Consider the following 13,775-nt stretch of genomic DNA (forward strand, 5'->3'; position numbering starts at 1 on the left):
TTGGGAGTAATCACAATCCCGCTCCCTCTCTCGAGTTTAGTTTACTTTAGTTTATAAATTCGTGTTCATCAGCAGAATCAGGCCATTCAGCTCATCAAGTCCATCATTCAATCATAGCTGATCTATCTGTCTCTCTCAACCCCATTCTCCTGCCTTCTCCACATAACCTCGGACATCCTCACTAATCAAGAATCTGTCAATCTCCATCTTAAAAATATCCATTAACAGCCTCCACAGCCGTCTTTGGCAATGAATTCCTCGATTAATTTTGGTTTAGTTTAACCCCCTGTCCCACTGTATGAGGTAATTCAAGAGTTCTCCCGAGCTTTCCCCTGATTCACTCAGAGAATTTGCGTACTGAGCCCCCTGCTCTACACCATCTACACACATGACTGCACCCCCGCACACCACAGCAACACCATTGTCAAATTTGCGGATGACACTACGGTGGTGGGACTCATCTCCGGGGGGGACGAGTACGCCTACTGGGATGAGGTGGAGCAGCTGACAGTGTGGTGTGAAGAAAATAACCTGCTCCTCAACACCTTAAAGACAAAGGAATTAATAATAGACTTTAGGAAGAACAAAATGGACATGGTACCATTGACTATCAGAGGGGACTGTGTGGAGAGGGTGGCGGATTTCCGCTTCCTGGGAATCCATATTGAGGAGGACCTGACGTGGAGCGTGAACACCACTGCGCTGCTGAAAAAGGTCCAGCAGAGACTGCACTTCCTGAGGCTGCTCAGGAAGAATAACATCACTCAGAGACTGCTGCTGTCCTTTTATCGGTGCTCCATTGAGAGCATACTAACATACTGTGTATGCGTGTGGTACACCAGCTGCACAGCGGCTCAGAGGAAAGCGCTCCAGAGGGCCATTGACAACGCCCAGAGGATTGTCGGCTGCCCTCTCCTTACCTTGGAGGACTTACACAGTTCCCGCTGCACCAAAAAATCCCAGAGTATCATAAAGGACATTTCCCACCCCGGACACTCCCTATTTGAACTGTTGCCGTCAGGCAGACGGTACAGATCTACAAGGACAAGGACGAACAGACTAAAAAAACAGTTTTTACCGCACTGCTATAAAAGCACTAAATGTAGCCGCCAAGGAACGCAGGGGCGAGACATACTAAGGGACTGTGGTAACTGTGAAATCGACAGAAGGATGGAGGGTTGGGTGTTTATGCGTGCTATTTTCGTGATATTTATTTTAGTTGTTTATCTTTTAATATTTTACCTTGTATGGATCGTTAGCTTTTAGAAATGTTTGAATGGTGCACTGACTGGCTGACATTTTTAAATTTCGTTGTACATGGTTCATGTTACAATGACAATAAAGAAACTATTCTATTCTAGCGGGTCCGTAGAAATTCGTGGATGTCTCGTAGCGGGTCGTACGAGTAAAAAGTAACAATTTGTCTCATCAAGAGTATTTTTTTTACTCGTGGACATTTTTTACAGGGATGAAAAACATCACGAGCTTACCGGATGTCCCAAGTACCTACCGTTAGCATTACGAGCCGCTACGAGACATCCACGAACTTCTACGGACCCGCTACGGACATTCTCCGAGTTCAAATCAGGGGAAAACTCGGGAGAACTCGTGAATTGCCTCGTACAGTGGTACAGTAGGGGCTTCAGTTTAGTTTATTTATTGCCCAGTTCACTGAGGTACAGTGAAAAGCTCTACCTCTCTTCAAATCTCTGTGCCTTTCCCTCTGTGCCTTCCACCTCTCCCTTTCCTCCTCTCCCTTTCCCCCTCTCCCTTTCTCCCTCCTCTTTCACTCTCTCTAAATCTCCGCGATCTTCTCCTTCTCCCTCCTTTTAAATCTCTGTGATCATCTCTCTCTCCTGTCCCCTCTCTATCTGTAAATGTCACACTATAAATAGGCTGTCTATTCTCATTTCCTGCTTGGCACACATTCGGAGCAACACTTCCAAAACTACACATCGGGTTTCCCCATTAAACAACCTTCCCTCAGGTGGTCACTTTACGCCTCACTTTCTTAAAGGGAAAAAATAATCCCCAATAGGATGAAGAGTGAAAGATGTATCGAACTGTAACAGTGCATAAATGTACATGGCCTTTCCATGTTGGGCTCCACTCGTCACAGAAGGAGCTGTTAGAAATGAGAGCAGCAATAGACCTTCTTAGAAAGATACAAGTGCGGCAGAGTGGCGCAGTGGTAGAGCTGCTGTCTCACAGCGCCAGAGACCCGGGTTCGATCCTGACTACGGGTGCTGTCTGTACGGGGTTTGTACGTTCTCCCTGTGACCGCGTGGGTTTCTCCGGGTGCTCCGGTTTCCTCCCAAGGGCTTGCGGGTTTATAGGTTAATCGGCTCCTGTAAAATGTCCCCAGTGTGTAGGAGGCGAAAGTAGGATAACATAGAACTGGTGTACGGATGATTAATGGTCATCGTGGACTTGATGGGCCAAAGGGCCCGTTTCCATGCTGTATCTCTGAACAAGGAACTGCTGATGCTGGATTACAAAGAAAAGACACAAAATGCTGGAGGAACTCAGGCATCATCTCCGGAGAACATGGGTGGGTGTCGTTTCAGGTCGGGGCTCTTCTTCAGACTAGTTGTTGAGGGGAGGAATTCCCCCAATAATCCAACATCTGCAGTTCATTTTTATTACAAGAGTGGCACAGTGGTGCAGCGGCAGAGTTGCTGCCTTGCAGTGCCAGAGACCCGGGGCTGATCCTGACTATGGGTGCTGCCTGTACAGTGTTTGCACGTTCTCCCCTTGACCTTCGTGGGATTTCTCTGGGGTCTCCGGTTTCTTCCCACATTCCAAAGATGTACATGTCTGTAGGTTAATTGGCTTCGGTAAAATTGTAAATTGTACCTTGTGTGTAGAATAGTGCTGGTGTGCTGGTGTGCTGGTGTGCTCGGATTCGGTGGCCTGAAGGGCTTGTTTTTTTTTTAGTCGTGCTGTATCTCTAAATCAAACTAAACGAAGGCAGGTGCTGTAGGCACGGAAAGAGGAAATGACAAGCAAAAGTTAGTGGCGGATTCCTGCTGAGCGAGACTGAGGAAATTAAATTAGGGAAATGGAAATTAAACATAAATGGTACACATATTTTGTGTTTCTCTTTCTAGATGAGGAGATGGGAGGTCAGGGCTGCATCAGCTAGAGTGAGGTCCTGACCTCCCATCTACTATCTTTTATTTTTACAATCTTTAATTATTATCATTAGATCAAACCATCTTTAATCAGATTTATCTTGCACTAAATATTGTATCCTTTATCCTTTATCTGCATTACAGTGGACACATCCTTCACGCTTTTGCATTTCTTCAATCAAGAGAAACACTCTGATCCAATGCACAATTTACAATGGAGGGGAGATTCACGAGAGATAGGTTAGATTGAGATTAGGTTAGGGGAAATGGAAATTAGACCAAGAGGGAGAAGTCAGGATTAATAAAGAACGGTTGAGCTTGCCATCCTATATTTTGCAGAGCGGATTTTCCCTGTGTACAATATTCGGAGCACAGTTTGTTGAATTAACAACTTTAAGCTTCCACTCACACACCTGGCTGGATTACCTCTGATTGCAACCAGAAAGTACTTAAATCAGTCAATGTAATATTTAGGTAAAGGTAATCAGTAAAGGCAGCTGACATTCCTTTAAGTTGGTTCAGGAATCAAGGCAAGTGTTAAACTGTCTCTAGTTCCCTGCCTGAAGAAGCTCCCAATCCCAGCATAACCAAGGACCAGTCTCACCCCAGGGGTCACTCCCTCTTCTCCCCTCTCCCATCAGGCAAGAGGTACAGAAGTGTGAAAATGCACACCTCCAGATGCAGGGACAGTTTATTCCCAGCTGTTATCAGGCAACTGAACCATCCTATCACCATCTAGAGAGCGGTCCTGGCCTACCATCTACCTGTTAAAGACTATCTTTAATCGGACTTTACCTTGCACTAAATGTTATTCACTTTATCCTGTATCTGCACACTGTGGATGGCTCAAATGGAATAATGTCGAGTCTTTCCACTGACTGGAGTGCATGGAACAATAAAGCTTTTCACTGTACCTCGGTACACGTGACAATAATCTGAACTAAACCAGAGCCAAAAACGTCACCTGTCCATATTCTCCAGAGACGACACTGAGTTACTCCAGCATTTTGTGTCCTTTTGTGTAAACCGGCATCTGCAGTTCTTTCTTTCTAAATACTGTGATGCAACATAGATGTCTAATAGTCTCTCCTGGGGGAAGGAGAGTCTCGACCCGAATCGTCACCTATTCTTTCTCTCCAGAGATGCTGCCTGACCCGCTGAGTTACTCCAGCATTTTGTGACTCTATTCTGCGCCCCCGCTATCTCTTTGCTGAAACAACGAGGGCACTTGGATCCCAGCAGTGGAAAATCACCTGCAAATCAATGCAACACATGCACTGCCTAGAAATACTGAGGGGCGTTAAATAGCGTTAGACTCCAATGTTGGACTCTGCGCCGCAGAGGCATGTGTTTGACAAATCTATAGTGATTTGTCAAAATCTTAATTGAAGAGGGGAGGGGTTGTTGAGACAAGCAGGTTTTATTTTGTGTGTGTGTGTGTGGCGGGGAAACTTGAGTCTGGTTTAGTTTCGTTGAGGTTAATCCATGAGCAAGTTCAAGGGCTCGCTGGTGTTAGAAATGTATTGGATCTTACGGCCGGTGAGGCAACTGCGGGGCGAGAAGCAACAGTACGCCCAGTGATATACTAAGCAAGATTTGGCAGTCTTGCAGCATTGTGGAGAGAGAGAGACGGGGAGAGAGAGAGACAGAACGAGAGAGGTCGCGCCCTGGGAATCAAGTAACAGCAAGTCTTCGAGTTCCCTATGAAACCAAACTCCCTTTGCAAAAAACCCGATGGTAACCACTCGGATTCTCTCTCCTGGTAATTTGTTTGATGAGCTGCCGAATACACCGAGGTAGGTAGTTTTAATAGCTTACAGTTCCGTTTCAGAACTCCCTCGCTAAAGAAGGGACTTCGACCTGAAATGGTCACTCTGTGTCCATTTCCACCGATGCTGCCTGACCTACTGAATGTGCCCAGCAATTTTCTGCTTTTATTTCAGATTTCCAGCGTCGTGGCCTTTTCTGAGTTGCGTTCTTCCAAAGAAGTCTAAACTCCTTTAAGAAGTTCATTACTACTTACAGCAGTAACTACTAGATTAAATTCACAACATTACCAGTAACTTCCACCCTGCCCTCTAATTCACTTGGACAATCTGTGACACCTCTCTTTCCCCTTTCTCCATCTCTCTTTGTCTCTATCAAAGGGGACGGACTAACGACTGATGTGCATTATTACTAACCCACTGACTGGCACGACTAGCATGTTTCAGGGGGGCACCGTGGCACAGCAGTGCAGCTGCTGCCTACACACAGCACCTGAGACCGATCCCGACTAGTACTGCTGTCTGTACGGAGTTTGTACGTTTTCCCTGTGACTAGGTTTTCTCCAGGAGCTCCAGTTTCCTCCCACACGTCCAAAGACGTACAGATTTGTAGGTTAATTGGCTTCTGAAAATTGTCCCTTGTGTAGGATAGAACTAGTGTACCGGATGATCGCTGGGCAGCATGGACTCGGTGGGCCGAAGGGCCTGTTTCCACGTTGTATCTCTACACTAAACTAAACTGGATGCATACAGCCACCCATCTGATTTACTACGGACCTTTCGTGAAGGATATTTACCATCCTTACCTGTCCTATATACATAACCAGACTCTCTCACTTAACAACCTCCTCACTTCAGAGAATTAGAGATGAACAGCAAACCCTGATATAACCAGCAATATTCGAGTCCTGTCAACCTACTTTTATTAAATGCCCACTCAATAATTGTAAAGTTTTTTTTTAAAGTTTTGACGAAATGACCATTGGAATTTGAGAAGATTGTATCCAAATTCTGTAAATTGCTCCTGGTGGGTAGGATAGAACTAGTGTGAATGGGTGGTCGCCGGTCGGTGCAGACTCTATGGGCCGAAGGGCCTGTTTCCAAGCTGTATCTCTAAACTACTTTTCAGAAGTTCAAACCATCTTTGAAACATCGCACCCTACACAGTATTAAACTGTAATCAGGAAAATGTGGGGGGGGCGGCTAAATGCGATCGAGTGAGTTACAAAGAGGTAAAACTTGGCAATTCTAAATGCAATTAAATAACACATTGTGGGGGGGTTGTTGACACTGAACGATGTGGTATACCCACTGTTGGAGTACTGTGTACGCTTATCCTTGTCCTTCTATGATCTTTGGTCTTCCTCTAGGAAGGGTGTCATTAAAATTGAAATGGGTGCAAAAAAGATTTACGAGAATATTACCGGTTTAGTTTATATAGTTTAGACATACAACGTGGAAACTGCCCCTTCGGCCCACAGTCAATGATTTAATTATTGGAATCGGTTTATTAGTGTTGTATTTTAGTTTAGCTTAGTTTAAATTAGTTTAGTTTGGTTTAGCTTAAAGATACAGTGTGGAAATGGACCCTGCAGCCCACCATGTCCACACCGACCAGCGATTCCTGCACTCTAGTTCTAGAATAGAATAGTTAGAATAGTTTCTTTATTGTCATTGTAACATGAACCATGTACAACAAAATTTAAAAATGTCAGCCAGTCAGTGCACCATTCAAACATTTCTAAAAGCTAACGATACATACAAGGTAAAATATTAAAAGATAAACAACTAAAATAAATATCACGAAAATAGCACGCATAAACACCCAACCCTCCATCCTTCTGTCGATTTCACAGTGTACCACAGTCCCTTAGTATGTCTCGCCCCTGCGTTCCTTGGCGGCTACATTTAGTGCTTTTATAGCAGTGGGGTAAAAACTGTTTTTTAGTCTGTTCGTCCTTGTCCTTGTAGATCTGTACCGTCTGCCTGACGGCAACAGTTCAAACAGGGAGTGTCCAGGGTGGGAAATGTCCTTTATGATACTCTGGGATTTTTTGGTGCAGCGGAAACTGTGTAAGTCCTCCAAGGTAAGGAGAGGGCAGCCGGCAATCCTCTGGGCGTTGTCAATGGCCCTCTGGAGCGCTTTCCTCTGAGCCGCTGTGCAGCTGGTGTACCACACGCATACACAGTATGTTAGTATGCTCTCAATGGAGCACCGATAAAAGGACAGCAGCAGTCTCTGAGTGATGTTATTCTTCCTGAGCACCCTCAGGAAGTGCAGTCTCTGCTGGGCCTTTTTCAGCAGCGCAGTGGTGTTCACGCTCCACGTCAGGTCATCCTCAATATGGATTCCCAGGAAGCGGAAATCCGCCACCCTTTCCACACAGTCCCCTCTGATAGTCAATGGTACCATGTCCGTTTTATTCTTCCTAAAGTCTATTATTAATTCCTTTGTCTTTAAGGTGTTGAGGAGCTATCCTACACACTAGGGACAATTTACAGAGTCCAATTAACCTACGAACCTGCACAAATTTGGAGTGCGGCAGGAAACCGGAGCACCGGAGCAAACCCACGCGGTCACGTGGAGAACGTTCTATCTCCGCAGAAACAGCACCTGTAGTCAGGATTGAACCCGGTTCTCTGGTGCTGTGAGGCAGCAAGTCTACCCTGCTCCACTAGGCTGGCTCCTCCGTCTGGAGGGTATGAGTTATAAAGACAGGCTGATAAAACTGTGATGTTTATTTCCCCTGGAGTGTAGGAGGCAGAGGGGTGATCTTGTAGACATTTATAAATTCATAAGGGCCATTGATAAAAGGTTGGCCACAATATTTTCCCCAGGGTAGGAGATTTGAAATCTAGAGGGCACAAGTTTAAGATAAGAGGAATTTTTTTTTAAAAAAGGACCTCAGGGCAATTTTTTCGCACAGAAGGTGGTGCATGTATGGAATGGGCTGTCGGAGGAAGTGGTAGAGGCAGGCCCAATTCAATCATTTAAAAGTGGCTCGGAAAGATTTGGAGGGATATGGGTCGGGTACAGACAAGCGGGTCTAGCTCGGTCAGGCACCTTGGTTGCCAGGGATGAGTCAGTTCAAAGGGCCTATTTCCGAGCTGTACGGTTGTATGATTCTACATCATCACTGCACGATTTATAATCCAAAGTCCTGAGTTCAGACTTTAGACGAGAGATACAGCGCAGAATCAGCCCCTTCGGCCCGCTGAGTTTGCGCCAACCAGCGTTTACCTCATACACGAGCACTATCCTACACACTACGGACAATTTCCAATTTTACTGAAGCCAATTAACCTACAAACCTGCACGTTGTTGGAATGTGTGAGGAAACTGGAGAAAACCCACGCAGGTCACGGAGAAAACGTACAAACTCCATACAGACAGCGCCCGAGGCCAGGATTGAGCCCAGGTCTCTGGCGCTGTGAGGCAGCAACTCTACCGCTGTGGTGAGACCTGATGGATGTATATTAAATTATGAGAGGCATAGATATGGTAGACAGTCAGAATGTTATTCCCAGGATGGAAAAAATCAAGTGGTAGGAGGTAGACAAAAATGCTGGAGAAACTCAGCGGGTGAGACAGCATTATCGAGCGAAGGAAATAGGCAACGTTTCGGGCTGAAAACCTTCTTCATACTTCGGCCCGAAACGTTGCCTATTTCCTTCGCTCCATAGACGCTGCCTCACCTTCGATTTTCCAGCATCTGCAGTTCCTTCTTAAACAAATGGTAGAGAGCACAGTTTTAAGGCTAGAGGGGAAGAGTTTAGAGGAGATGTGCAGGATGTTTGTTTTACACAGAGGGCGGTGGGTGCCTAGCATGTGCTGCTGGGGGGTGGTGGTGGAGGCAGATACAACAGTGGCAATTATGAGACTTTTGGACTGGCAAAAGGATATGCAGGAAAAGGAGGTTATGGATTATGTGTATGGAGATAGATGTTGTTCTTGGCATTATGTTCCGCACAGACATTGTAGGCTGAAGGTCATGTTTGTCCACTGTATTGTTCTATGTTCTATTCAGGTTGTGAAAATTAAGGAGGAACACTGATGGTCTGAAGAAGGGTCTCGACCCGAAACGTCACCTATTCCTTCGCTCCATAGATGCTGCCTGACCCGCTGAGTTACTCCAGCATTTTGTCTATCTTCGATATTTATTAATCTCACATGTGCGTTTCTGCACACTATGTTAGTGACTGCACATACTGACTACCTTCACATAAATAATTTCCAGTGTGTGGATAAGGTGTTGCTTGTCTTAGCTTGTGATGGTGAAACTGGATTCGGAAAACGGAATTCAAATATCTTGTACCGTGAACAGCACTATTGATTTTGTGGGGACAGAGGTTAATGATTGCATTGTTGCCAGTTAAATCTCCTCTCAGCCCTTTGTTCTTTAATTTGTCTCTCAGCAACTCTTTTGGCCTTGCACCTTCATCCCACATTGCAATTATTTTTTTCCAATCATTCACCCGATTACCTAATTCGTCTGTTATTTCTCCCTTGCCTAATATATCCCTGGTTCCTTTCATGGAGGCCCTGATTCAGACAACTCGGAAATAGGCCCTTCCCCCAGCTCATCCCTGCCGATCAAGATTTTCCATCTACCCCGTTTGGCCCATATCCCTCTGAACCATAGACAGACACAAAGTTTGCGGAGTTACTCAGCAGGTCAGGCAACATCTCTGGAGAAAAAGGATGGGTGATGTTTTGAGTGCATAAGCCTCTAAACCTTAGATAGACACAAAGGTGTGTAGTTACTCAGCAGGTCGGATAACATCTCTGGAGAAAAAGGATGGGTGACGTTTCGAGTTGGGACCCTTCTTCAGACTCAACAAGGGAATGATGAGTTTGGAGGAGGTGGAGGGAAACTGGGAGTCTGAAGAAGGGTCCTGACCCGAAACACCACTCATCCTTTCTCTCCAGAGATGCTCTCTGACCCTCTGAGTTACTCCACTTTCTACATTCCCTCTAAAGCTTTCCTATCCATGTACCTGTCCAAGTGCAGAAGTGTAAATGATGGATAACACTCCTGATGTGATAAATCTAACTATTTCTATGCTTCTGCAGGTGTTGTTATTGCTGGATGGAGCTGTGAGGTCCCATGAAGGAGAGGTATAGGATGTGAAACAATGGTGTCCTGTGCCGTCAACAAGGATTTTGAAACCTTCTATCTGCCCATCATGTACATTATCGTCTTTGTCACCGGATTCATCGGCAACAGTGTTGCTCTCTGGATGTTCATCTTTCACATGAGACCTTGGAGCAGCATCACCATCTACATGTTCAACCTCGCCCTGGCTGACATCTTCTACATCTTCTCCTTGCCCCTTTTGATATTTTACTACCTCCAGGGAAGCGACTGGATCTTCGGCGAGCTCCTGTGCAAGCTTCAGCGGTTCATCTTCCACGTGAACCTGTACGGCAGCATCCTGTTCCTGACCTGCATCAGCGTCCACAGGTACACGGGAGTTGTCCACCCCATGAAGTCGCTGGGCAGGCTGAAGAAGAAGTCGGCCACCATTGTGTGCGTGTGCGTGTGGATTACCGTCATGGCCGGCATCTCCCCCATACTTTACTTCTCCAGAACACAGGAGAAAGCTCATGGTACACATCTGGACACCAATAAGACAACTTGTTACGACACCACATCTAAGAAGCTCCTGCAAACCTACTTCATCTACAGCATGAGCACCACCTTCTTTGGATTCTGCATCCCCTTTGCCACCATCTTAGTCTGCTACGGTTTCATAGTGAAGGCACTGATATCAAACGATATGAATACTCCACTCCGGAGCAAGTCCGTGCGTCTGGTCATCATTGTGCTGGCCGTCTTCGCCATCTCCTACCTGCCCTTCCACGTCATGAAGAACCTCAACCTTCAGTCCAGACTCTATTACCAAGGGCTAGACAATTGCGAGTGGAACAAAAGGGTCTACGCCACGTATCAAGTGACCAGAGGTCTGGCCAGCCTCAACAGTTGCGTGGACCCTATCCTGTACTTCCTGGCAGGAGATACGTTCAGGAGGAAACTTACTTCCAGAGCCTTGAGAGCGGTCAGTCGGAAAGTTACCATGGTGTAGAAACTTTAAAGACACAAGGGTTCAGTCACAAGATGTAGGTAGTTTCCCATCAATCTACAACTTGTAACAGGTATCGAGTAGAGAAGATAGACACAAAGTGCTGGAGTAACTCAGTGGGTCTGGCAGAATCTCTGGAGAAAAAGTATGGGTGACATTTCGGGTCGGAACACTTCTTCAGACTTATTGAGTATAGAGGTTGGGAGGTCATGTTACAGTTGTATAAGACATTGATGAGGCCACGCTTAGAGTATCACGTTTAATTTTGGTCACCATGTTAAAGGAAAGATGTTGTCAAGCAGGAAATGGAGATGATTTACGAGGATGTTGCCAGGATTCAAGGGACTGAGCTACAGGGAGAGGTTGAGCAGGCTTGGTCTTTATTCCGTGGAGCACAGGAGGTTAAGGTGTGATCTTGTAGAGATCATGAGAGAAATAGATAGATTGAATGCACAGAGTCGTTTACCTAGCATAGGGGAATCGCGAACAAGAGGGCATAATTGTGGGGGAAAAGATTTAATAGGAATCGGAAGAGCAGCCTTTTTTACACAAAGGGGGGTGGGTATATGGAATGAGCTGCCAGAGGAGGTAGTTGAGGCAGGTACTATCACAACTTTTAAGAAACATTTGAACAGGTACTTGGATAGAATAGGTTTAGAGGGATGTGGGCCAAGCACGAGCAGGTGGAACGAGTGTGGATGGGACATGTTGGGCAGCGTGGGCAAGTTGGGCTGAAGCACCTGTCTCCAAGCTGTATGTCTCTAGAAATAGAAATAGTTCTATTGGCTTCCCCTAGAGAGTTAACTGAGAAAACAGGTGTTGGATGGGATATTGGGAGAGTGGGCAAAAGCTCAGTCCGTGCGGTAGGATTTAGTCACGTTTGTTAATGGTGGCACTGGTAGCTACTGAATGTTGTGCCAAAGAGCAGGTCAGAGAACATGGAGCATCACTTAGGATGAAGTTACAGAGACACGAGACCATAGAGCAAGCCAGGCACAATGCAGAGAATTCAAAGCTGAAACTTCCTCTCAGTTAGAAGGGGTAACATGTGTTGTTTGTTGGTCATTCTTGTGTAATACAGTGATAGTTAGAGCAAATGAGAAGATACAGAATGCAGTATGTAGTTCTCAGCATTGTAGCGCATCAGTTCCAGAGATAATGTCCTATGTCTGCAATGGGGTAGAGGTGAATCAGACAGTACCCTAGCTTTTGGAAGGACTGTTCAGTAGCCTGACAACAGAGGGGAGAAGCTTTTCCTGAGTCTGGTGGTGGGCGTATTCAAGCTTCTGTACCTTCTGTTGGACGGGAGCAAGAAGAAGAAGGAATGATCGGGGTGGGACAAATCTTTGATTATGTTGGCTGTTTCTCCGAGGTAGCGTGAAGCGTAGATGGAGTCAATGGTGGAGAGTCTGATCTGCGTGATGGACTGGGTTACAGTAGGAATGTTACAACATTTTGAGATTTATAAAATCAAGTCTGCAATTTATCCCATGAGATAAAGCATAACAATAAGTTTAATTTGACACCTAATTCACTTTCATATCTCAAGTAATAAAAAAGTTATGGCCATTTTCATACTCGGAAATTAGCATCTTGTTCCCTATTGATTTTCTATGGACATAACAAAAAAGCTGTGATCATGGACAGTCAAAAGGCCATAACCTTCTTAAAAATTAAGAGAACTGAATGAAATTTTCAGTTATCATAGATTGAACCATTCTGAAACAAATATAAAATAATCTTACTTGGATGACCTGAAATTAAAGCATGTAATTAGTCAGTTACCCAATTGTAGCTAATTTCAAACTTCAATTACTGGATCTAAACATCTATCCATTTCTTAATAAATGATTAACATTTTTAAACAGCCTAAGTGTCCAAATAATATTCACAAATAATTCACAAAAAAACATGATTTTTAAATCTCATTCACATCAATTTATAGGCCAAATGGAAGGAATTTAGTGTCCAATTGCTGTAAATTAAAGTCCATTTAAATCAGCTTTCTAGTGGGATCCTGTGAACGCGCTGGTTTAGAACGTTCACATTGCGCTGGATTTGTGCCTCAAATGCCCAGAAAAATACTGCGGGATATAAAGAGCCCAAAATGAGCTACTCACTATAGAAAACTTTATATACAGGGTTCTTGAGAAGCCCCTTTTAATGTAAAAATAAGGTACATACCTTTAATTGTTTGCTTTATAAAACCCTGGGGCTGCGAGAGGTCGCGGGTTTAGAGAGTGATTTTTAAACTACTATAACTATTATACAAGGCCATAAAAACTAATAATACCTTTTGCGACGGGGTCTTTCAGCGATTTTCCGTTAATGATTTACTAGGCTGAACATTTTCGATTGCAACAGCCTAGTAAAAATCACGTTTTAAACCCGCCCCCTCTAAACAGCGGCAAAATTACGCACACAGGGCTGGGACAGATTCTGAATGACGATTCAGGTAGGTTTTGTAACATACCTAGTTACAGCGCCAGAGACCCGGGTTTGATCCGGACTGTGGGTGCTGTCAAGGCGTTTGCTTTTGTACGTTCTCTCTGTGACCCCGTGGGTCTTTTCCAGGTGCTCCGTCTTCCTCCCACATTCCAAAGTCGTGCAGTTTTTAGGTTAATTGGCCTTGGTGTGTAGGATGGAATGATGTGTAGTAGCAATGTTACAAAATTTTGAGATTTAAAAAATCAAGTCTGCAATTTATCCCATCAGATAAAGCATAACAATAAGTTTAATTTGACACCAAATTCACTTTCATATCTCAAGTATTAAAAAATTATGGCCATTT

At 44.8% G+C, this 13,775-nt stretch overlaps 1 protein-coding gene across 1 annotated transcript; it reads left to right on the top strand.

Annotated features, from left to right (window-relative positions):
* The first annotated feature begins 3,312 nt into the window (after window positions 1-3,312).
* LOC129703377 (P2Y purinoceptor 1-like) lies at window positions 3,313-12,879 on the top strand. The gene is made up of 2 exons (XM_055645752.1): window positions 3,313-4,930; window positions 9,975-12,879. The coding sequence occupies exon 2, from the start codon at window positions 10,037-10,039 to the stop codon at window positions 10,985-10,987; it is 951 nt and encodes a 316-aa protein (XP_055501727.1). The 5' UTR covers window positions 3,313-4,930; window positions 9,975-10,036; the 3' UTR covers window positions 10,988-12,879.
* The last annotated feature ends 896 nt before the right edge of the window (window positions 12,880-13,775 follow it).

Source organism: Leucoraja erinacea, chromosome 14 (genome assembly GCF_028641065.1).
Source record: "Leucoraja erinacea ecotype New England chromosome 14, Leri_hhj_1, whole genome shotgun sequence".
Taxonomy (NCBI): domain Eukaryota; kingdom Metazoa; phylum Chordata; class Chondrichthyes; order Rajiformes; family Rajidae; genus Leucoraja; species Leucoraja erinaceus.